The sequence below is a fragment of the Schistocerca piceifrons genome, chromosome 3 (assembly GCF_021461385.2).
Source record: "Schistocerca piceifrons isolate TAMUIC-IGC-003096 chromosome 3, iqSchPice1.1, whole genome shotgun sequence".
Classification (NCBI taxonomy): domain Eukaryota; kingdom Metazoa; phylum Arthropoda; class Insecta; order Orthoptera; family Acrididae; genus Schistocerca; species Schistocerca piceifrons.
In genome coordinates this window covers 61,720,299-61,744,673 of record NC_060140.1, presented here as the reverse complement: position 1 = coordinate 61,744,673, position 24,375 = coordinate 61,720,299, and the positions used below count along the sequence as shown (strand labels likewise).

The following is a 24,375-nucleotide window of genomic DNA, read 5'->3' as shown; positions in this document are numbered from 1 at the left end:
ACAAAAGATCTATGATTACTAATAAACATAAACATTAAAATTGCTACAACAAGAAGAAATACAAACGATAAACGGGTATTCATTGGACAAATATATTATACTAGAACTGACATGTGATTACATTTTCACCCAATGTGGGTGCATAGATCCTGAGAAATCAGTACCCAGAATAACCACCTCTGGCCGTAATAACGGCCTTGATACGACTGGGCAATGAGGCAAACAGAGCTTGGATGGCGTGTACAGGTACAGCTGCCCATGCAGCTTCAACACGATACCACAGTTTATAAAGAGTAGTGACTGGCGTATTGTGACGAGCCAGTTGCTCGGTCACCATTGACCAGACGTTTTCAATTGGTGAGAGATCTGGAGAATATGCTGGCCAGGGCAGCAGTTGAACATTATCTGTATCCAGAAAGGCCCGTACAGGACCTGCAATATGCGGTCGTGCATTATCCTGCTGAAAAGTAGGGTTTCGCTGGGATCGAATAAAGAGTAGAGCCACGCGGGTCGTAACATATCTGAAATGTAACATCCACTGTTCAAAGTGCCGTCAATGCGAACAAGAGGTGACCGAGACGTGTAGCCAATGCCACCCCATACCATCACGCCGGGTAATACGCCAGTATGGCGATGACGAATACATGCTTCCAATGTGCGCTCACTGCGATGTCGCCAAACATGGATGCGACCATCATGATGCTGTAAACAGAACCTGGATTCTTCCGAAAAAATGACGTTTTGCCATTCGTGCACCCAGGTTCGTCGTTGAGTACACCATCGCAGGCGCTCCTGTCTGTGATGCAGCGTCAAGGATAACCGCAGCCATGGTCTCCGAGCTGATAGTCCATGCCGCTGCAAACGTCGTCCAACTGTTCGAACAGATGGTTATTGCCTTGCAAACGTGCACATCTGTTGGCTAAGGTATCGAGACGTGCCTGCACGATCCGCTACAGCCATGGGGATAAGATGCCTTTTATCTCGCTGCTAGTGATACGAGGCCGTTGGGATCCAGCACGGCGTTCCGTATTATCCTCCTGAACCCACCGATTCCATATTCTGCAAACAGTCATTGGATCTCGACCAACGCAGAGCAACAATGTCGCGATACGATAATCCGCAATCACGATAGGCTACATTCCGACCTTTATCAAAGTCGGAAACGTGATGATACGCATTTCTCCTCCTTAGACGAGGCATCGCGACAACGTTTCACCAGGCAACGCCGGTCAACTGCTGTTTGTGTATGAGAAATCGGTTAGAAACTTTCCTCAAGTCAGCACGTTGTAGGTGCCGCCACCGGCGCCAACCTTGTCTGAAAGCTCTGATAAGCTGATCATTTGCATATCACAGCATCTTCTTCCTTAAATTTCTTGTCTGTAGCACGTTCTCTTCGTGGTGTAGCAATTTTTATTGCCAATAGTGTATTTCTCTTTAATCTTCACTTTTTAATGATTTTACACCTGTTTGCACTTGATACCAATTAGCATTTTTGTCATTTCTTGGTTTTTGCGGTATCGGCCGCAGTTTCAAATAGTTCGCCGCCGGCCCCCCGCCGCGTTTCCTACAGCCGCCACCGCTGCCCGAGGGCGCTGCCTGCCACGAACGATACGCCGCTGGCAATGAGATGCAAGCATCCCTTATCTGGAGCTGCAGCTGCTGGGTGTACTTAAACTCGAACATTCATGCAGTGAGCTCATTTTTGCGTGTTTCCCAGTTGAATAACATTTACAGATTTTCACAGTGGCCAGGGATCGACATCTTCCGATTAGAGATTGTACTGAAGAGCGACAGATTTATAAATCTTATATATCTGTATATATTTCTACATTCAGATCTGCTGTTAGCAACTGACGCTGCAGCTATTGCAACAAAGTTGTGTATTATTTGTACTATTCGACGTTAGATTTAGAATACATTAACATCTAAATTCTCGCTCCTGTGTCCACTAAAGAACCAAACACCATGGAAGGAAGTTATCACAGTTTTTAGTCCTGATGATGACTCTCGAGAGCCGAAACTGGTTATGTGTAGTATAAATCTATGAAACGTGATCAAGACATTCATGCATAAACGAGAGTAAAACTCATAACCGCATTACATATGGTTGTATCACATTCTCAATTCTGTGTAGTGCACTGTAATGAGACAATGGTAATTTTTGTAATAACGTCGTAGATTACTGCCTGACAGCTTTTGTCAGAGGCAGCAGTCTGAATTACACAGCCGAACGAAAAAATATCTTTTGGTTACTTTTTGCTTACTAATAATGGCTTTCTGGGTAATGAATACGTATTACTACCGCCCTTCTCTATCAGATAGAGCGTTGTCACAACATAACCCGCTACAGTGAGACAGAGGAACACTGGAAGCATGTAAAAATGTCGAGAGTCTTGTCCACAATTTTATTTCTCCAATATGCGCTACGCGTTTCGACTTATGCCATTATCAAAGGCTGTAAAGAATATAAAGATAAAACTGGCATTAGTAGAAGTACAAGACATGTCACATTTTAATCATTAATATTGAAAGTAATTAAAATGGAAAGTAAAATTTGGTTTAAGGCTTACGAAATAATTAATGTCATTATCATGAGTCAGTAGAAACATGTCCAAATCGATAAATGGTAACCAGGCAATGTTGCTTAACAACAGGCAAGTGCAGACTGCCTTCAGGATCAAGAAAGACGCAAGTGGAACAAACCGATAGGTGGCGCTGAGGTCACCGTATAATGAGCATTTGTTAACGACAATAAGTGTTTCATCGTATGAATACCTACATCAGTAAAGATTACATAAATATTACTACATGATTTTACAAAAAATATTTTTAAACTATTAGTAATGAACTACAGTAATATATTGAAGAACAGGTGTCGCTTAAAATGCTATGTCTGCTACTTAAGAGTAAAATTTTATAAAACCGGGAACTAACGAATGAGTATTACACAGGAAAGGAATGGTTGAAATAAAAATTGCTCTCCAAGACCCATACTTTGGAAACGCCATACATAAGTTTAACCAACAGTAAAATAACAACCATCCGCATTACCTTATATAAAACTAGCACGGAATTAATAAATGACAATAACGGCACAGTTACATTTGTGCAACCTGCCGTAATCGGTTTACACTTCCGTATGTTACATATTTTCCATTCCACGGACTCTGAGATCAATTTAAAGATTAAAAATTAAAAATAAACATATAATGAAACGTATATTGGAATTATTATGTGGTACAATAAAAAGTACGAAAAGTGGGGTTGGGACGAGGGGTTATAAACTAGGAAATTGCACATGCACCCTATGTTCTCAGTTATTTGTTGAATTTAATCCAATCTCTGTCTTCCCCTACAGTCTTTATCCTCTAGTACCATGCAGCTTATTCCTTGGTGTCTTAGCAACTGTCTTGTCATCCTGTCCTTTCTTCTTGTTGGCCCTATGTTCCTTGCTTTGCCCTTTGTACAGAGAACTTGCTCATTCCTTATCTTGTCAGTTCACCTTATTTTCAACATCCTTCAGTAGCACCACATCTCAAATGCTTCGATTCTCCTCTGTTCTGATTTTCCCAATTGTCCATGATTCACTACCATTCTATCATATTCCAAAGGCATATTGTCAGAGATTTCTTCCTCAAATTGAGGTCTATCTTTGGTATTAGTAGACTCCTCTTTACCAGGAGTGCCCTTTTTGTCTGTGCTACTCTTCTTTTTATGCCCTCCTTGCTTTGTCTGTTACGGGTTATTTTACTTCCAAGATAGCAGAATTGTTTAAGTTCGCCTACTTTATGATCAGCAATTTCGATGTTAAGCTTCTCGCTGTTCTCACTTCTGACACTTCTCATTACCTTGATCTTTTCCGGTTTGTTCTTAGTCCATATTCTGTATTCATTAGACTGTTCATCTCATTCAACAGATCCTGTAATTCTTCTTCACTTTCACTCAGGATAGCCAATAACACCAGCGAAGCTTACCATTGCTATCCTTTGACCCTAAATTTTAATCCAATTATCAATCTTTCCTTTATTTCTGTCATTGTTTCTTCGATGTATACAGGGTGTTACAAAAAGGTACGGCCAAACTTTCAGGAAACATTCCTCACACACAAAGAAAGAAAATATGTTATGTGGACATGTGTCCGGAAACGCTTACTTTCCATGTTAGAGCTCATTTTATTACTTCTCTTCACATTAATCATGGAATGGAAACACACAGCAACAGAAAGTACCAGCGTGACAGCAAACACTTTGTTACAGGAAATGTTCAAAATGTCCTCCGTTAGCGAGGATACACGCATCCACCCTCCGTCGCATGGAATCCCTGATGCGCTGATACAGCCCTGTAGAATGGCGTATTGTATCACAGCCGTCCACAATACGAGTACGAAGAGTCTCTACATTTGGTACCGGGGTTGCGTAGACAAGAGCTTTCAAATGCCCCCATAAATGAAAGTCGAGAGGGTTGAGGTCAGGAGAGCGTGGAGGTCATGGAATTGGTCCGCCTCTACCTATCCATCGGTCACGGAATCTGTTGTTGAGAAGCGTACGAACACTTCGACTGAAATATGCAGGAGCTCCATCGTGCATGAACCACATGTTGTGTTGTACTTGTAAAGGCACATGTTCTAGCAGCGCAGGTAGAGTATCCGGTATGAAAACATGGCGGTGAATCGAGTTAGTACAGTACATACTGACGAAACTAAAATGAGCTCTAACATGGAAATTAAGCGTTTCCGGACACATGTCCACATAACATCTTTTCTTTATTTGTGTGTGAAGAATGTTTCCTGAAAGTTTGGCCGTATCTTTTTATAACACCCTGTAGATTGGACAGTAGGTGTGAATGACTGCTTCCCTGTCTTGCACACTTTTTAATCCAATCACTTCTTTCTTGGTCTTCCAGTCCTATTGTCTTCTATTAGTTCCTGACATACTGCATATCACCTGTCTTTCAATGTAGCTTACTCCTGTTTTTCTCAGAATGTCGAACATCATGCATCCTCTTCCATTCTTGAATGCTTTTTCTGGGTCGACAAATCCTATAAACAAACTAATCGTCATCTAACAGTCCTCAATGTTCGTTTCCAATCTTCTGTATATTATCCTTGTTAGCTGCTTGGATCCATGAGTTGCTGAGCTGATGGTGTGACAGTTTTCGCAACTATCTGCCACTGCGACCTTCGGAATTGTGTCGATGAGATTTTCCCGAAAGTCTGATAGTACGTCATAGTCTAATCATCTACACACTAACTTGAATAGTCGTTTGGTTGCCACTTACTCCGATGATTTTAGAAATTTCCGCGGAATTTCCTTCATCACTTTTGCCTCATTTGATTTCAAGTCCCCTAAAACCCTTTTATATTCTGACTTAACACTGGATCTCATATGTCTTCCTTACCGACTCCGGTTCCTTCTTCTATCAAGTGATCAGGCAGGTCCCCCCCCACCCCCACCTCCCCTCCCCGACTGAGACCTTCAGTATACTCTTCCCACCTATTCCACCTTTCCTCCTCGTTTAACAGTGGAATTTCCACTACAATTTAAAATTTACCACTCTTGCTTTTGATTTCATCTAAGCCTGTTTCGACTTTTCTACACGTTGAGTCAACCCTTTTAAATGACATGTTCCCACGGCCAGTCAAATAGTCGCCAACAAATTTGTACTTTTAATTTATACGTGGCACGCAAATTAATAAACGTAATGTGCATTAACCCCACAGCCTGTTTTCAAGTATTTTAGTTTTCTTAACGTATAAATTTGACTTCATTTTAGCGCCCAAATTGGAAAAACGGAAATGAAGTCGCATGATTCTTGACAAGGCGAAGGGGAACGATGCGGGAGACCCGCACGGCCGTACTAGGCAAGGTCCTAATGGAGGTGGTTTGCCGTTGCCTTCCTCCGACCGTAAAGGGGAATGAATGATGATGACGACGACACAACAGTACGGGGTAGGTGAAAATCCCTGACCCGCCGGGAATCGAACCCAGGACCCCGTCATCGGGAAGCGAGAACGCTACCGCGAGACTGCGAGCTGCAGCACTCAACTAGGAACCATTTAATTTAATTTGAATACCCCATCATTTGTTATGACATCATTCTGGGCACTGAAACTTGTAAGGAGAGGTGAAAAAAAAGCACTCGGATCGCCGTATCATCCTCAGCTGAGGATGCGGATAGGAGGGGCGTGTGGTCAGCACACCGCTCTAAGGAGAGGTGAGGTACTTGGAAAATCAAAAGCACTCACTAAAGTATACACTGGTTTGAAGAGAAAACTAATTTTTCAGACACCCCTTCGCCTGCTACTGACCTGTGGACTGTCTTCCCCTTTCTAAATCTAGATAAACTACATTATCTGTTCTTAAGAAAGTATCCGGGACGTATTACATTACACAAGTTAGTTATCCGTCGCATTTTGTCACAGCACGAAGTGAACATCTAAATCCTTGTGTTAAGAAAGTGCCCTTGACGAATTGGAGCTCTTTCACGCCAATGATTGAATAAAATACTTTACCCATATTGTATTGTAGAGTACGGTATTTCTTCCTAGTGCTGATCTCCTTTGTAAAAACTAGTATTTTTTGTGCAAAGGTCCTTTTCATAATCTTTATGGCAGTCTTATCATACTATGTAGGCTCCCAAGGTCAGTGTTTAGTTCACTCAAATCTTTCGGGCTGGCAGATCGCGGGCGACATATGAAACTTTCAGCTGACGTTTCGTCTCCGACAATAAGAGACATCTTCGCATTTAAAATAGGAGCTGCATCAATGATTCGAGAGGCCCCTGTGTCGAATTACTTGGATAACGGGAATTTATATTTGTTTAGTGGTGCATAAAGATCACCACCATTCTTCACGTGAATCCGATTGCGAAATTATCCCTTGCTGGTGCCACTGTTCTCGATTTAAAGTAACCGATCGTCATTCTGTTGATGCAAAGTCGACAACAGTATTTTTGTAACTGACACCTTTTTCCTGTTTAGATTATTATGGTGTTTGTGAATCTCTATGGCCTGTCTATACGTGGACACGTGTCTTTGCTAAAACGCTCGTCTCACTGAATTTTATTTCGTTGTTTCCATCTCGGACAGCATGTTCCAGTTCGACCGGTTTGTAGCTTTTCGACCGGTGGCAGTTCATGTTGTGTTAGGCCAAGCGTGTGGCAACACTTACTTTTTTGGTTCCACTGTATACTTGCCCGCAATTACATGGAATTTTATACAAACCACATATCGCTAGTGGATGCCGTACATATTCTGCCGTTCTTAAACATTCTTTTTCCCCGTTAGTGGGCCTAAGGATCGTTTCCACTCCATAGTTCGCCAACACTATCCGTTATATTGCTAATAAACGGTAGGAAACCCATCCCAGTTGTTCCTCATGAGTCCTGGTTTTCTCTCTTCTTGGACTAAGTGCACGATAATTCTCTTTACTGAAGTAATCATTTTTCTTGGATGCCAACTGTTAGTGTTTCAGCTCCTCTTTTAAATGAACCGACACACTTGATTTATAGGCCCTGTCCACCAAGGATTTAGTAACGGCTCTTTTTTGTCTTGGGTCAGGATGGATCCCCTCTAGAGGTACTGATCAACGTGCTTAGCTTTTCTGTACACCTCGTGGTTCAAAGTCTCTTACACCCGTTTGATCACTAAGGTTTCTTGAAGCTGACAAGTTGAATAATCGTGCGAGAACGACGTGAACATCCGGCAGAGATCCCGATTATTCGTCAACAGATCACCGGAAAGCCTGAAAAATTACGTCAGAAGATTTTCCTGAAATTTCTTCTGTATTTATTTTTGTATACTTTTCTGCTCTTAGATTGTAAGCACAAAAATTATAATGTGAAAGGGACTGTTGAGAAGTGACTGTATGTCATTAGTTAAAACTTACGGGCCGAGGCCGTGGTCAATCTGTAAAACTTCTTCTCCCTGAGTCGTTGACTCACCTCGGAAAATGTTGCCCGCAGTTGGCAACGAAACGTGAAGAAGTTTTACAGATCGACCACAGACTCTCAGCCCAGAAGTTTTAACTAATGAAGACGCCGGTTCTGAAAGCCTACACGTTATGAGTGACTGGATATTTTCCAGTCGGTTTCAGATTATGTTTGGTTGATGTTTGTTTAGCGGCGTGCAGGTATTTCACGTGGTCACCGATAACTGGGCAGAGTGATGGCGGTGTGCTGTAGCTACCTGGCTCTGAGAACAGTTGCTGCCCGGTGGCGGGGTCCAGGCTGAGGTGGACGATCTCGAGGTCGTGGTCGGGGGGCAGGAACACGCCCATGGGCCACATCGCCTCGGGGTCTCGCAGGCTGTTGGAGATCTCGCGCCCGTCGTCGACGAAACCTGTGATTAACATAACGACAAAACAGTTCGCACAAAAGTAGACAGCTTACACGTGTAACGAAAGAGACTGACTGTCAAAAAGTGAACCACGCAGATGACACGTTTGGATATCAACGTAATTTCGCAGAGATACACATCGTCGGTGGGTACGTAAACGATTAGAGTTAAAATTCTCTGTGACAGGCAGAACGGCTACCAGTGTTGGTTGATTGGTTGGTTCGTTGATTTGGGGGAGGAGGCCAGACAGCGAGATCATCGGTCGCGTCTAGTTAGGGAAGGATGGGGAAGAAAGTTGGCCGTGCCCTTTCAAAGGAACAATCCCGGCATTTGCCTGAAGCGGTTTAGGGAAATCACGTTGTTGCCAGGTCTGATGCGATACATAAGGAGCGTGAACGAAGTCAGATGTTGAATGATCTTTTTGAAGGAGACGGAGATATCGCGTACTCGTGTGAGACAGTGTTATCAGCACTTGGCAAACTTTTCAAGGGCCGTCATTGTAGCTTCCCATGTGGCCGGCTGGACGAATCGTGCAGTTATGCAGTCGGATTTACTCAGTACAAAGTTGTCAACACGCTTAGAGAACCGGACATCAAGTCAATGATGGTTCATATGGGTTGCATATGCGTATGCATCACACTTTATTTTCACATGGGTGCAAATCAATAGCTTCGGAATTTCAAAGCAGTGTTGTATACGCTTCCGATGTAGGTTCTGAGCAGTGGTCTCTTTGCCACTTGAATAAGTGTTCTGATCTCGGAATATAGAGATTTCGCATACCTGTAGATGCCTCTGATGCACCATGTTCTAGCTAAGCAAGGAACCTCGTCAGCTTAAACCTTACGCCATTTACTGTAACGGTATGTTAATCACGAAACAGATCAGATTGAGATTGCACTATTTCCATTGATGACTCCCACATAACCAAATGAATTCCTTCCTTAACATAAGCTGAGAATTTTGCAATCTCTGCTGTTTTTTCCTGCAAATAATAACAGAAAATTATGATTAACTAATAAAATCGAATTTGTGAATACGAATTTGCTGTGTGTATTCTGCAGGAAATTGGCAACCACTTGGAGCACTATTCCAGAAATGCATGATCTGTCACCAGTTGCGGATACATATGGGGATGGGTGGTGGTGGTGGGGGGGGGGGGTGGGGGGGGGGGCGCCCCCATCAGTCAGCCCGCACGCTATTCGTTCGTTTCTTTCTTTCGATAGTCGACTCGACTGAACCGAGTTATCGACTAATTGTATTTGTCCTAAGTAGCACGGGTGTCTGTGTCATTGTATTTTATACGTGTCTCTCTGGCACATTGATAGCTAACACATACCTACGAGAAAAGTCGCGGCCATTCTAGTAATCTCGATACGTTACGGAAGAGCATCGACTTAAAGTCTTAGCTCCGTTGAGTACTCACACCGACATTGGTTAATTACATCGTCAATAGGACAATCAATCTGTCAGAAAGAACAAGCGCATAGAATTCATCATTTAAGCACAAACAATATTATTATTAATTATTCGAAAGTTATTTCTGTTTCCTATGTAAACATTATCTCATTACCAATTTATATATCATTTCGTACAAAAACAAGCACACTACATGAAAATATCCACTGCTGTTTTATGCCATAAATGTTAGCAAACAATTTAATGAACTAATTACATGTTAAATTAAGATCTGACAAATTCGAATTACTAAAAGTATTTAAATTTTAAATTTAAATTTAAAATTAAAATATACACTTTTTATTCTCCTGAGTAAACAATATGTTTTTTCACTTTACTATATACGCCATGGCCCGTCTTGTTTCATTTTTAATAACTTTACTAAAATTGTAATAGCAACAATAAGTGAACTGGTTTTGATTGTTAGAAACATATAAATAAATAATTTTAATCAAGAGGATTCTGCATTATTTTGGATACTTGGTTTAACGAATTACACATGCGTAAAAGTTTGTCAGATGCAGTCTCAAAGTTGCTGATTTTGATACATCTCATTGCGTTTCTTCATTCGGCACTGGAATAGGTGAGTAAATCACAAATGAAACAAACAAGATGCAATTTTCTCACTAGCCTATTGATGTATGGATCGCACTCGCATTTTGAAACGGCACAGCAGTTCTGTCACAGTTCCTTGCAGTAGTTATGAAATACACAGAAGAGCCAAAGAAACAGGTCCACCTGCCTAATATCGTGTAGGGGCACCGTCAGTACGCAGAAGTGCCGCAACACGACGTGGCATGCACTCCACTAATGTCTGAAGTATGAAGTGCATCCAAGTTCTAAGGCCTCCGATTTTTTTTCTAATTAACTACTCACCCGAAATCGATGAAACTGGCGTTACTTCTCGACGTAATCGCCCTGCAGACGTACACATTTTTCACAACGCTGACGCCATGATTCCATGGCAGCGGCGAAGGCTTCTTTAGGAGTCTGTTTTGACCACTGGAAAATCGCTGAGGCAATAGCAGCACGGCTGGTGAATGTGCGGCCACGGAGAGTGTCTTTTATTGTTGGAAAAAGTCAAAAGTCACTAGGAGCCAGGTCAGGTGAGTAGGGAGCATGAGGAATCACTTCAAAGTTGTTATCACGAAGAAACTGTTGCGTAACGTTAGCTCGATGTGAGGGTGCATTGTCTTGGTGAAACAGCACACGCGCAGCCCTTCCCGGACGTATTTGTTGCAGTGCAGGAAAGAATTTGTTCTTCAAAACATTTTCGTAGGATGCACCTGTTACCGTAGTGCCCTTTGGAACGGAATGGGTAAGGATTATGCCCTCGCTGTCCCAGAACATGGACACCATAATTTTTTCAGCACTGGCGGTTATCCGAAATTTTTTTGGTGGCGGTGAATCTGTGTGCTTCCATTGAGCTGACTGGCGCTTTGTTTCTGGATTGAAAAATGGCATCAACGTCTCATCCATTGTCACAACCGACGAAAAGAAAGTCCCATTCATGCTGTCGTTGCGCGTCAACATTTCTTGGCAACATGCCACACGGGCAGCCTTGTGGTCGTCCGTCAGCATTCGTGGCACCCACCTGGATGACACTTTTCGCATTTTCAGGTCGTCATGCAGGACTGTGTGCACAGAACCCACAGAAATGCCAACTCTGGAGGCGATCTGTTCAACAGTCATTCGGCGATCCCCCAAAACAATTCTCTCCACTTTCTCGATCATGTCGTCAGACCGGCTTGTGCGAGTCCGAGGTTGTTTCGGTTTGTTGTCACACAATGTTCTGCCTTCATTAAACTGTCGCACCCACGAACGCACTTTCGACACATCCATAACTCCATCACCACATGTCTCCTTCAACTGTCGATGAATTTCAATTGGTTTCACACCACGCAAATTCAGAAAACGAATGATTGCACGCTGTTCAAGTAAGGGAAACGTCGCCATTTTAAGTATTTAAAACAGTTCTCATTCTCGCCGCTGGCGGTAAAATTCCATCTGCCGTACGGTGCTGCTATCTCTGGGACGTATTGACAATGAACGCGGCCTCATTTTAAAACAATGCGCATGTTTCTATCTCTTTCCAGTCCGGAGAAAAAAAATCAGAGGCCTTAGAACTTGAATGCACCTCGTAGTACTGCTGGGAACTGGCAGCACCAATCCTGAAGGGCTGTCTACAAATCCGTAAGAGAACGTTGCAAGGCATCCAAGATATGCTCAATAATGTTCATGTCAAGGTATTCTGGTGGGCAGCGGAAGGCTTTAAACTCAGAAGAGTGTTCCTGCAGCTACTCTGTGGCAATTCTGGCCCTGTGTGCCGTCGCATTGTACTGCTGGACTTTCCGAAGTCCGCCGGAATGCACAATGGACATGAATGGATGCAGGTGATCAAATGGTTCAAATGGCTCTAAGCACTATGGGACTTAACATCTGAGGTCCTCAGTCCCCTAGACTTAGAACTAAATAAATAAACCTTACTAACCTAAGGACATCACACACATCCATGCCCAAGGCAGGATTCGAACCTGCAACCGTAGCAGCACCGCGGTTCCGGTCTGAAGCGCCTAGAACCGCTCGGCCACAGCTGCCGGCGCAGGTGATCAGACAGGGTGCTTACGTACGTGTCACCTGTCAGTCGTATCTATGCGTATCAGGGATCCCAACTGCACACGCCCGACACCATTACAGAGTCTCCTGCTGTCATGCAGTGTCAATGGATTCAGGACGTTGTCTTCATATCTGTACACGTCCATACACTCGATACAATTTGAAAAGAGACTCGCCCGATCGAGCAACAAGTTTCCAGTCATCAACACTCGAATGTCGGTGTTGACGAGCCCAGGCGAGGTGTAAATCTTTGTGCACTGGAGTCTTCAAGGGTACCGAGCGGACCCTCTTCTCCGAAATCCCATATCGATAATGTTTCTTTGAATGGTTCGCGCGCTGACACGTGTTGATGGCCCAGGATTGAAATCTGCAGCTATTTGGGGATGGGTTGCAGTTCTGTCACGTTAAACTATTCTCTTCAGTCGTCCTTGGTCCCGTTCTTGCAGGATCTTTTTCCTGCCGAGCGATGTCGGAGATTTGATGTTTTACCGGATTCCTGATATTCAAGGTACACTCGTGAAATGGTCGTACGGGAAAACATATACTTCATTGCTACCTCGGAGCTCGTGCGCCGACTGTAACACCACGTTCAGATTCAATTAAATCTTGGTAATCTGCCACTGTAGCTGCAGTAACCGATCTAACAACTGTACCAAACACTTGTTGTCTTATACAAGGCGTGTTTTTTAAGTAAGCACCGTTTTGAAATTAAAAAAAAATGACGTGCTAAGATATCTCAATAATTTTATTTTTACATGAAAGCCCGTACCTTAATCTACTTTTTTACATAATTTCCGTCAATATTGAGGCACTCGTCATAACGTTATAGCAATTTTTGTATGCCCTCCTCACAGAAGTCTGCCGCCTGACTTGTAAACCACTGCATCACCACTGTTTTGACTTCGTTATCATCTCGAAGACGCTGCCCGCCCAGGTGTTTCTTCAAGTGCAGGAACAGATGGTAGTCACTGGGCGCAAGATCGGGGCTGTACGGAAGATGATGTAGAGTTTCCCATCGAAAAGATGTGATGAGATCTTTGGTCTGATTCTCCACATGCCGACGGACATTGTCTTGCAGCAAAACGATGTCCTTGCTCAAGTTCCATGGACTGTTGCTTTGATTCTGGTGTGAAGTAGGTCACCCATGTTTCATCGCCCGTAACAATTTCGCTTAAGAAATCGTCACCTTCGTTGTGGTACCGCTCAACGACAGTCAATACACTGTCTAAACGTTTGGTTTTGTGCACATACGTCAACATTTTCGGTACCCAACGTGCGTACAATTTTCGGTAATTCAAGTGCTCGGTCACAATGCCACACAAAACACAACGAGAAACAGTAGGAAAATCATCCCGCAAAGAGGAAATCGTAAAGCGTCTGTTTTCTCTCACCGTATTGTCCACATCCTGCACCAAACTTTCATTAACGACCGTAGGACGCCCACCGTTGTTCATCATGCACATTTGTGCGGCCATCTTGAAATGCTCTCACCCACTTTCTTACCATTCCATCACTCATAATATTTTCTCCGTAAACTGGACAGATCTCATGATGAATATCGATCGCTTTTAGGCCTTTAGCACTAAGAAATCTTATATCAGCCCGTACTTCACAGTCGGCGGGACTCACGATTACCGGAGGCATCTTAACCACTCAGTACACAACGTAAACAAGGAAGAATCAGGCTGTAATGGCGTCAGTGCGTAGATTAAGTTAAAGGCTTTCATATAAAAATAAAATTGTTGAGATACTTTAGGACGTTCTTTTTAGTTTCAAAATAGTACTTACTTAAAAAACACGCCTTGTATATACGTTGCCGACCGCAGTGCCTTATTCTGCCTGTTTACATGTGTCTATTTGACTACGCATGCCTATACGAGTTTCTTTGGCGATTCAGTGTATATTGCTGTAGCCTGCGTTCATAACCTCTGTCTATCAAAGTGAAACTGTATTTTAATGGTTTCTCATTGTGCATAATGTCAGCCCTATTATGTATCTTCGATTCTTCGAAATATGTACTCGTACCCTGTAATACGACGACTGGTGTATAAGACGAGAAGCACGTTTTTTCGGTGATGACGTGTCACACACAAGTCCGACATATTTTAACATTTCAGCATTCACTTCAGAGTGACTGCAAAGCCGATCCAGGAGTGGTGCATCCAGGAGCAGAGACGGCCAGTGAGAACATTTTCTGACCTAGTCGGGAGATTCGTAACAGTAGAAACGAGAAGGATAAAAAGCAATGGACATATTTTGTATCGTCAATAATGAAACGAGATGAAGGAAATAGGGAAGTCAGCAGGTGGGCGTCCCGTCCACAGCACTATAATATGTTACGACGGTCATCACGCAAGTAAGGCCGCGGAAGGGCTGCAGGATTGCCGCCTCTGCCGTCGACGCTCGTCTCCTGAGTACGGAGCGGACTCGAGGGACGGACTGTGGGTGGTGCACTGGGACGGCCAGAGAGAGCGTCGGTACTCACCGAAGGTACGCGGCAGGCGCTGCCTGGGCCGGCTGAGGAAGTAGCCCGGGTGCTGCGTGGGTTCCGGCGCCAGGGCGGCGACCAGCGCCAGCGTCATGCCGCGGTCGGCCGGGGCACGGGCCGGGGGCGACGGCGGCCTCCGTTGCGGCGCTCCGCCAGCCGGCTGGCCCAAGCGTGCACGGCCTGCAACACCGCAGGTGACGGTACACTACACGCTGCCACAACTTAACAACTCATCCTACCTAACCATTCCCTGCGTGCCGGCTGTTGTGGCCGAGTGGTTCTAGGCGCTTCAGTCCGGAACCGCGCTGCTGCTACGGTCGCAGGTTTGAATGCCTCGAGCATGGATGTGTGTGATGTCCATAGGTTAGTTAGCTTTAAGTAGTTCCGAGTTCTAGGGGACTGATAACCTCAGAAATTAAGTCCCATAGTGCTCAGAGCCATTTGAACCATTCCCTACCTGCGAATGACCATTTCCTTCACAACGGTGCAGTCAAGGCGCCCAATCCTGCCCCAGTACGTGCGAGTACCTAGCTGGTTCAAATGGCTCAAATGGCTCTGAGCACTATGGGACTCAACTGCTGAGGTCATTAGTCCCCTAGAACTTAGAACTAGTTAAACCAAACTAACCTAAGGACATCACAAACATCCATGCCCGAGGCAGGATTCGAACTTGCGACCATAGCGGTCTTGCGGTTCCAGACTGCAGCGCCTGTAACCGCACGGCCACTTCGGCCGGCAGTACCTAGCTGGAAGGGAAACCAGAGCAGTGAGGGAGTACAAGTGTTTCCTTGAGGCAAGCAGGTGAGTCGAAGAGTCATGAGGAAAAGCAGAGAAGCTATGAGGAAATTACAGCATTCTCCCTACCTTTCTACTGTTTCACTATTCTTCTCCACTCAATCCAAGTCGCACTCTCTCTTTCTCTCTCTCTCTTTACCTTTTCCTGTCTTTCTCCTCCCTTGTATCCTGCAGTTTTCTCTGTCTCTCTTCTTCCCCCCCCCTCCCCCCACTCTCTCTCTCTCTCTCTCTCTCATACACACACACTCACTCACTTCTCTCTTTCTGCTTCCGTATTTTCTCTAATTTCTCCATTTCTCAAAACCTCAGTTTTCTCCTCTCTCTCCTCTGTCTCCCTTTCTCTCATCTACTTTCTTTTCTACTTCCCTATTTTCTACAATTCTCTCGACTCTCTATACCGCCGTTTTCCCTCTCTCTTCTCTCTCAATTTCCCCCATGGACCTCTCTTTCTACTTACCTGTTTTCTCCAATTCTTCTGTCCCTCCACTGTTTTCCCCTCTTTGTTCTCCCTCACTTTCTCTCATCCTCCTCTATTTCTTTTCCACTATTTTCTCTACTTCGCCCACCCCTCTAAATCTCCCTTTCTCCCCTCTCTATTCTCTCTCACACACCTCTCTACTCCCTTCATTTTCTCTAATCCTCCCATTCCTCGACACCCCCATTTTCTCCCCTCTCTCTCTCACCTTCTCTCATGCAACTCTCTCACTTCTTCTTTTTCTCTAATTCTCCCATTCTTCTACATCCGTTTTTCCCACTTTATTCTCTCTCACTTCCTGTCATGCTTCTGTCTTTCTATTTCCCTACTTCTCTAATTCTCCAGTCCCTCTACGTCTTCATTTTCCCCCTCTCTCTTCTCTCTGTTTTTACTTCAGTTATGTCTCACCAGCTCCACTTTGTTCAATGAATATTACCTTCAGCTAGCTAACGGTTCCACAGCCACCAAAATTGCTACATCAAACAAATAAAAAACTAAAAACTGCGAGAGAACTAAACATAATTCCATGTCTGCACACAGGAACACACTTTCGATTCTTGTAGTCTTTCCGTATTTCAAAAGCAGCTCTAACGATCACGAAGAATCTCTTAGTCACAACTTCAGTTAAACGCTGTGCAGAGCCCACACATTGCATGTCGAGCACACGAGTGCTTCCGATCGACTTCCTGCTTTCCCAAGCTAAAAGTTATTTAACATTTAGTCCTTTCAGTCAGTCAGAATTAGGAGCATAATGTAGTCATTCTTAATGACCCTGTTTCCACTAAAAACGCTTTTGTAAGGTGCTGCTTCCTTCTACGACTTTAAGAACACTTTTTTCAATGACTGTTGGAAAGCACTGGACACCGTGATAGAATTACTAGCTGTTGATGTCAGCGTGATGTCCCTAGCCCACTACCCATTAGGAAGATTAGAGAAAGACCAGATCACCATCTCCAGGGTGAACAAAGAACCCTTCCCCGGCTACCAGAAACTGATCGACGCACTGTAACTATTCGAGTGCATGGCTCGCAGAATGTTAGGCAGTGCTGAGTATGTTTGAAAGCATAGCTACCAGGGCCGCAGCACGGTGCCCATATGACAAGCAGCACGGTTTTACCAGGCGCTGAGCATAGGGAGGACACGAGTATGTTTGAAAGCATAGCTACCAGGGCCGCAGCACGGTGCCCATATGACAAGCAGCACGATTTTACCAGGCGCTGAGCATAGGGAGGACACGACCGTTCACGGCGTGGAAATCAAATCCCTGGTGGTGGGGGGAGCAGGGCGGCTCTCGCCGGTTAGTGAGGAAAACTGAGGGTTCAGTGGGAAGAAATATGGAGACAAAATCGCAATATTTCTACAAAAATTGCACAATATGCCTTACAGACCTGCTACGAGAAAACTAGATGCACTTCCCAAATCACAACTATGAGACAAGCCCACAGCTTTAATCATGCGTTCAAACACTATATTTTAAATGTTACAGCCTTTAACTTATAATAGTTTATGACAATGAATAACAAACGAATCAAACAATACATATGCACTTGTGATAGGAGCACGTGCTGAAAAGTAACGCCTCCGAATTTACCTGAAAACTCTTAAGGCTTTTCAAATAAAACAAGCGTTATTAACACTCCACATCTTTTGCTTAACGTCTACATATTTGCAGCCCTATACCACTAGAGCTCACCGAATGGCGGTGAGTAACATGACTATGACAGTGCGTGAGAAACAGCACAGAAAACTGGAACATACATGGTACACCCACCCCTTCATGACAATGCCAGACCACATACGAGCGCTGTGATGTCCTCACTTTCATAGTGATGATTCCGTGCGAGCAGAGTTGAGGTTGTGCTTCCATCAACAAAGTGAAATATTCTATAGTGACGGTTTCAACAAACTGGTTTCTCATTGAGAAAAACTTGTCCACCGCCGGGGTGACTAAGTTGAGAAATAAATATCTCCATGTGAACACTAAAGATGTAGTGCCTTGGCTTCACCGTCATCGATTATCCTCTGTACAGTCTCGGCTTCAAACAATTTAAATCTGTTTCCGAAACTGAAAGGACACCTTCGAAGACCTCACTTTCATAAAAATGATTCCGTGCCAGCAGAGTTGAGGTTGCGCTTCTATCAAGAAAGTGAAATATTCTATAGTGACCGTATCAAAAAACTGGTTTCTCATTGAGAAAAACATGTCCTCCGCCAGGGTGACTATGTTGAGATATAAATATGAAGATATGAACACTAGAGATACAGAATGTTAATAACGTTTGTTTTATTTAGAAAGCTTTAAGAATTTTCACATTAAAAATTGTGAGGTATCACTTTTCAGCATGACCTCGTTCAACGTCAGAAAGCTAACGATATTAGCAATAAACACAATATCTTACTTCTTCAATAAGACAGAATTCTCCACATGAAGTCATGTTATGAAATCAACGTGATTACTTCAGACCATTCTCCAAAAAATCCTTACGTTTACCCAACCGCACTTGGATGTTCTAAGGTGTACTTGTAGTTTACAGTTTAAATGTGAGCGCGTTGCGGCGTTGGATGTGGCGAGGTATTCGTGCATCGATTGATATCTGTTGATATGCATCAAGTCCCAAGTGACTGGAAAAAGCGCAGCTGATCGTTGTATATAAGAAGGGTGAAAGAACAGACCCGTAAAAGTACAGACCAATACCCTTAGTATCGCTCTGCCGAAAAATTATTGAACACACTCTTAGTTCGAATATAACACCTTTTCTTGAGGAGAAAGACCTTCTGTCCACAAATCAGCGCGGGTTACGAAACCATCGCTAGTCCGAAACTGAGCTTGGCCTTTTCTCAGGTGAAACCCTGCCAATCATGGACGAAGTGCAACAGGCAGATTCCATATTCCTAGATTTCTGAAAAACTTTTGAGACGGTGCCGGACTGCAGGCTGTTGACGAAGAAGTCCATAAATATGAGAGTGACTCGAACACTCTCTGTATAACTGAGCCCAGTATGTTGTCCTCGACGGCGAGTGTTTATCAGAGACAAGGGTATCGTCAGGAGAGCACCAGGGAAGTGTAACGGAACCGCTGTTGTTCTCCGTGTACATAAATTATCCGAGGGACAGAGTGAGGAGTAATCTGCGCTTTTTTGTTGATGACGCTGGGGTCATCGTTCAGTGATTGTAGGATGATATAAAAGCACTTAGATACAATTCTAGTTGCTTTGATGAATGGCAGCTTACTCTAAGTGTAGAAAAACGTAATTTAACACAGATGAGTAGGAAAACAACCCCATAACATTCGAATACAGCATTAGGAGTAACATCGATTAAATATCTAGACGTAAGGTGGTGGTGGTGGTTAGTGTTTAACGTCCCGTCGACAACGAGGTCATTAGAGACGGAGCGCAAGCTCGGGTGCGGGAAGGATGGGGAATGAAATCGGCCGTGCCCTTTCAAAGGAACCATCCCGGCATTTGCCTGAAGCGATTTAGGGAAATCACGGAAAACCTAAATCAGGATGGCCGGAGACGGAATTGAACCGTAGTCCTCCCGAATGAGAGTCCAGTGTGCTAACCACTGCGCCACATCGACCGGTAAAAATCGGGAAGTCAGTCGGACGTAGGCGTGCAGCTGCCGTGAGCTTCTGTGGAAAGTAGTCGAAGGACGGAGGACCAAGAGGAGGCGACAGTGTGTTGGTCGTTCACAACCCGTCACATAGCAAGGAGGTCAGCGGCTCACGTTGTCTGTAAAGCTGGGTAGGCGGCGACCTGTGGCAGATCTACCGAGGGAGTACAGTGCTGGTGGAGGTACAAGGGTTTCGTAACACGCCGCTCAGTGCATACTGTTGAACAATGCAGCAGACCGGCCGTACGTGTTCCCATGCTGACTCAATGACATAGTCAGACACGGTTGGAGTGGGCACGGGATCATCGAATTTGGTCTGTTGGTCAATGGAAACCCGTCATGCGGTCGGATGGGTCACGTATCTTGTTACACCAGGCCGGTGGTCGTATTCTGATACTCCACTGTCAAGGTGAACCGCTGCTCGAAGCATGCACCCCGTTACGGAGGCATGCGGTTGGGGCCAGTATTACGTCACTGGTAGCATTCACCTTGGCTTACATGGGTCATGTCGTAGTAATCGAAGGAATCCAGGAAATGTTATTGTGGACCACCAACATTTCTTCACGTTTCATCACGTCTTCTACGGCGACGGCGTCTTCCAGAAGGATAACCGTGAGTTCACGAGGCCAGAATCGTGCTGCAGTGGTTTGAGGAGAGGGATGACGATGGCACACCGACGTTGACAAAGTAGCCACCAAATTCGCCTGATCTGAACCAAATGGGACACACTTGGTGGCTGTTGGGCTACAGCAGCACGACGACACACCACCGACGCGTGGTTTACGGGAACTGTGTGATCCGTGCCCAGACATCGGATGCCACGTATTTTCGACAGCGACCACAGTATAGCCGAGCCCATGCCATGCAAAATCGCTGCAGTATTGCCTTCACCAATCTGGACCAACACACCGTTAAGCAGGTGGTGACACTCAAGAGCGAATGGAAAGGAAACAATGATTCATCAGCGCAAGTCCCACATTAAAGTAATATTTTTCAGTGTGTTTAAGACTATGAGGGGCAGTCACATCAAAACCGAGCATCCGCCACAACGGGAAAATGGAATGTTTCCACTCAAAAGTAAACACCACGCGCGTTAAGATATTTATCCCACTGTGAGACGAGAGATCAGTTGCTGTTTCGTAGAATGCAGTCGGCCGCTGACGGATCCGAAACCATACCACACTCTTGCGCTTAGTCGTCCGACTGAAACCGACGTCCAGGCATATCTTTCTTCAGGTCACCACAGGTCTGAAAATCTCACGTTGAAAGATCCGGGCTGTGCAGAGGATCTCGCTGTCTTTCCCAGTGAAATCGCTGAATCGTAACCCTCGTCCGATTGGCAGTGTGAGGACGGGCGTTATTGTGCAACAGGGTGCTTCCGTCCGACAGTATTCCTGGGCTCTTCGATTTTATGACGCATCACAGTTTCTACAAAGTTCCTTCATAGGCTACACATTGACCGTGTTTCCAGGTATGAGGAACTCCACGAGCAGAGGGTCCTGCAGCCGACGAAGGAGGTCATCGTGACCTTACCGGAACTTGTGTGAACAGCTTTGAATTTATTTGGTAGGGGAGATGTGGGATGTTTCCATCTCATCGGGGATAGTTCCTCGAGGAGTCTGCCCTGGACGTGGCGCAGTGGTGTGCATCCTTCCCGCAATCTCCTGTGACACTCGCGCACTCGCGTCAGGGACATGCAATGTTCCAACGTACACAGCAGAAAAGTGACCATGAATTCCGCCTACTCCAGCATCGGCAGCCACCAGAAGACGAATTACACCTCTCTGTTCTTCTCTCCTTTCCCCAAGTCAACATAAGGACGTCGTGAGACCAACTTGAAACCACGTACAGACTTCATGGGGTTGGGTGGTCATCCCACGTTACAGATGTCGGACGTCGTAGGCTGAGCAGACTGGTAAAACAGGACAGGTGGCGAAGTGTCCTCACGTGAGACTTTTATACTGGGCAGAGTGCAAGTGCGGCTGAAGACACAGTGCACAGAACACTCCTAAAGATGGGCCTCTGCAGCTGATGACCCGTGCATGTACCAATGTCAACACCACGACTTCGGCAACTGCGACTGAAATGGGCACGTCACCATCGGCACTGGACGTTGGCGCAGTGGCAGAGCGTTGCATGGTCTGATGAATCACGATACCCTCTCCATCATGGCAATGTGAGTGCGCGAATCCGTAGTCTTCCAGGGTAACAGCTCCTTGACACCTGTACTGCGGGACGGAGACAAGCTGGCGGCGGCTCCATTATGCTATGGCGAACATTCACGTGGGCATCCACGAGTCCAGTGGAGCTCGTGCAAGGCACCGTGACAGCCAAGGAGTACCGCACACTGGTTGCAGACCACGTACACCGCTTATAGATGATCAAGTTTCCCGCGGCAGTGGCATATTTCAAGAAGATAATGCACCATGTCACAAGGTCAGGATGTGATGGAGTGCTTCGAGGAACACAGTGGCGAGTTCCAGTTGATGTGCTGCCACCCCCCCCCCCCCCAACTCATCAGATCTGAACCCGATCGAACACATCTGTGATGTGATTGAAGGTGGCGTCAGAGCTCATCGTCCGCCTCCCCTGAATTCAAGGGAATTAGTTGACATGCGTCTGCAGATGTGCCAACTTCCTCTAGCGACCTACAAAGGCCTCAGTGCTTCCATGCCACCACGCGTCGCCCCTGTTATCGGCGACAAAATTGGACGTACGGGCTAGTAGGCACGTGGTCATAGTGTTGTGGCTCATCGGTGCAACCGCGCGACCGCTACGGTCGCAGGTTCGAATCCTACCTCGGGCATGGATGTGTGTGATGTCCTTAGGTTAGTTAGGTTTAAGTAGTTCTAAGTTCTAGGGGACTGATGACCACAAATGTTAAGTCCCATAGTGCTCAGAGCCATTTGAACTCATCGGTGTATATGTAATGCCGTTTCCCTACCACAGCGGTGACAGTACCGAAACGTAACAACAGTGGGGCCACCAGTCGCGAGGACTCCGCGTTATGGCGGATCTTACAGTAAGTGATTTTGGAATCACACAGAGGAACGCCCATTAGAAACCGCCGTAAGCAGTTTCCGGAATTTTCTACTGTTTTTGTTGTTGTGAGACATGAGGTGTGTTACGTGCAGCGTTCGTAAATATTACGAGACCTACATTTTAAATACTGCATAATATGTTAAAGCTATTCGGAGGATGTTGTTAATTTAGTTAGAGAGATTTATGCAGAGTAAAATTCTGTGTATTTTCCAAACAGGTTACATAGTGTGAGAACAGTTAGGCCATAGGCTACTTCGTGGGTCGTGGAGTATCTTGTACCTTGAAACATAAGAAGGTCTTCTACCATGTAAGACTTGACATTTGCGAATAAACTGTTTCTTTAATATCTTAACAATTTCCCCTGTCTCCAAGATAGAAATTTGCGTTAGTTTCCAAAAGCTTCGTTTTGAAAATGTTTCTAACTTGTAACTGTGTTTTCATAGTACTTCTTTGTAATTTGATATCACTTGCTGATCATTGGTGTCTAGTGGAGTAATAAAGTGATCATAAATTAACAAAAACAGCATTGGCAAGATTTTCTCTATTGCAGCACTTTTTTATTTATAGAGAATATTTGTTTCTACGTAATGTACCTTGGAATAGTCTTTCGCATTTGGAAAAACTTTACGTTTCCGAAGTAATTTTTTTAATTTCAGAAAAAGGATGCACCACACACAGCTGCAATGCTGTCATTTCAAATTCGAATAAGAAAATGTATTAAGCTTCTAGAACACAGGTTTACACTGCTGTTCGAATCCTGCCTCGGGCATGGATGTGTGTGATGTCCTTAGGTTAGTTAGGTTTAAGTAGTTCTAAGTTCTAGGGGACTGATGACCACAGAAGTTAAGTCTCATAGTGCTCAGAGCCATTTGAACCATTTTTTACACAGCTGTTATTTATGTTATTGCTGATATTTGTTTTCTGGACATTAGGCCATGGTGCAAGGTATAATTCTCTGCCAGAGTTTCGTCTTCCCTTGCTGCAGACGTCACCATAGGCTTTAACGACTTAGAAAGCAGTTACAGACTCGAACAAGCTCAGCAAGCCGAACTGTTTATGTTTATCCACGCAACGGTCGGTTTGTGACGTCATCTCACTGCTGCCTAAGACAAGCCGACCGTTGCGTGGATACATATAAACAAGTTTTATGAGGTTGTTCGAATCTGTAACTGCTTTCTGAGTCGTTAAAGCCTATGATGACGTCTGCGGCAAAGGAAGAGATAATTTTCGATCCAATGTGCCCACAGCGTTAAGATCTATATTGCTGCGAAGCAGTTCAATGTTTTATTGCGCTGGATCTATTTCGGCGCGATTGCCGTCTTCAGATCAAGTCGATATATCATCACTGGCCGCTGTCACTCTGTGTTTTATTACAACGTGGTGTAGATTAAGGACTCTTAAGCTATAAGCTGCTTTGTGTTTCTTTCACAACAGCAGCAAACCACAAAACAGCTTATAGTAGAAGAGTCTTAAATCTACACCACGTTGTAATAGAATACAGAGCGACAGCGGCCAGTGATGACATTTGGACATGTTCTGAAGACGGCAATCCAG

At 44.7% G+C, this 24,375-nt stretch overlaps 1 protein-coding gene across 1 annotated transcript in view; it reads right to left on the bottom strand.

Annotated features, from left to right (window-relative positions):
• The window catches only part of LOC124789382, a 598,764-nt gene that overhangs the window by 1,095 nt on the left and 573,294 nt on the right, over positions 1 to 24,375 (bottom strand). Inside the window, exons 3-4 of the mRNA XM_047256715.1 lie at positions 14,892 to 15,074; positions 8,186 to 8,338 (exon numbers count right to left, since the gene is read on the bottom strand). Coding sequence (XP_047112671.1) covers positions 8,186 to 8,338; positions 14,892 to 15,074 — 336 coding nt within the window. The remainder of the gene's footprint in view (positions 1 to 8,185; positions 8,339 to 14,891; positions 15,075 to 24,375) is intronic.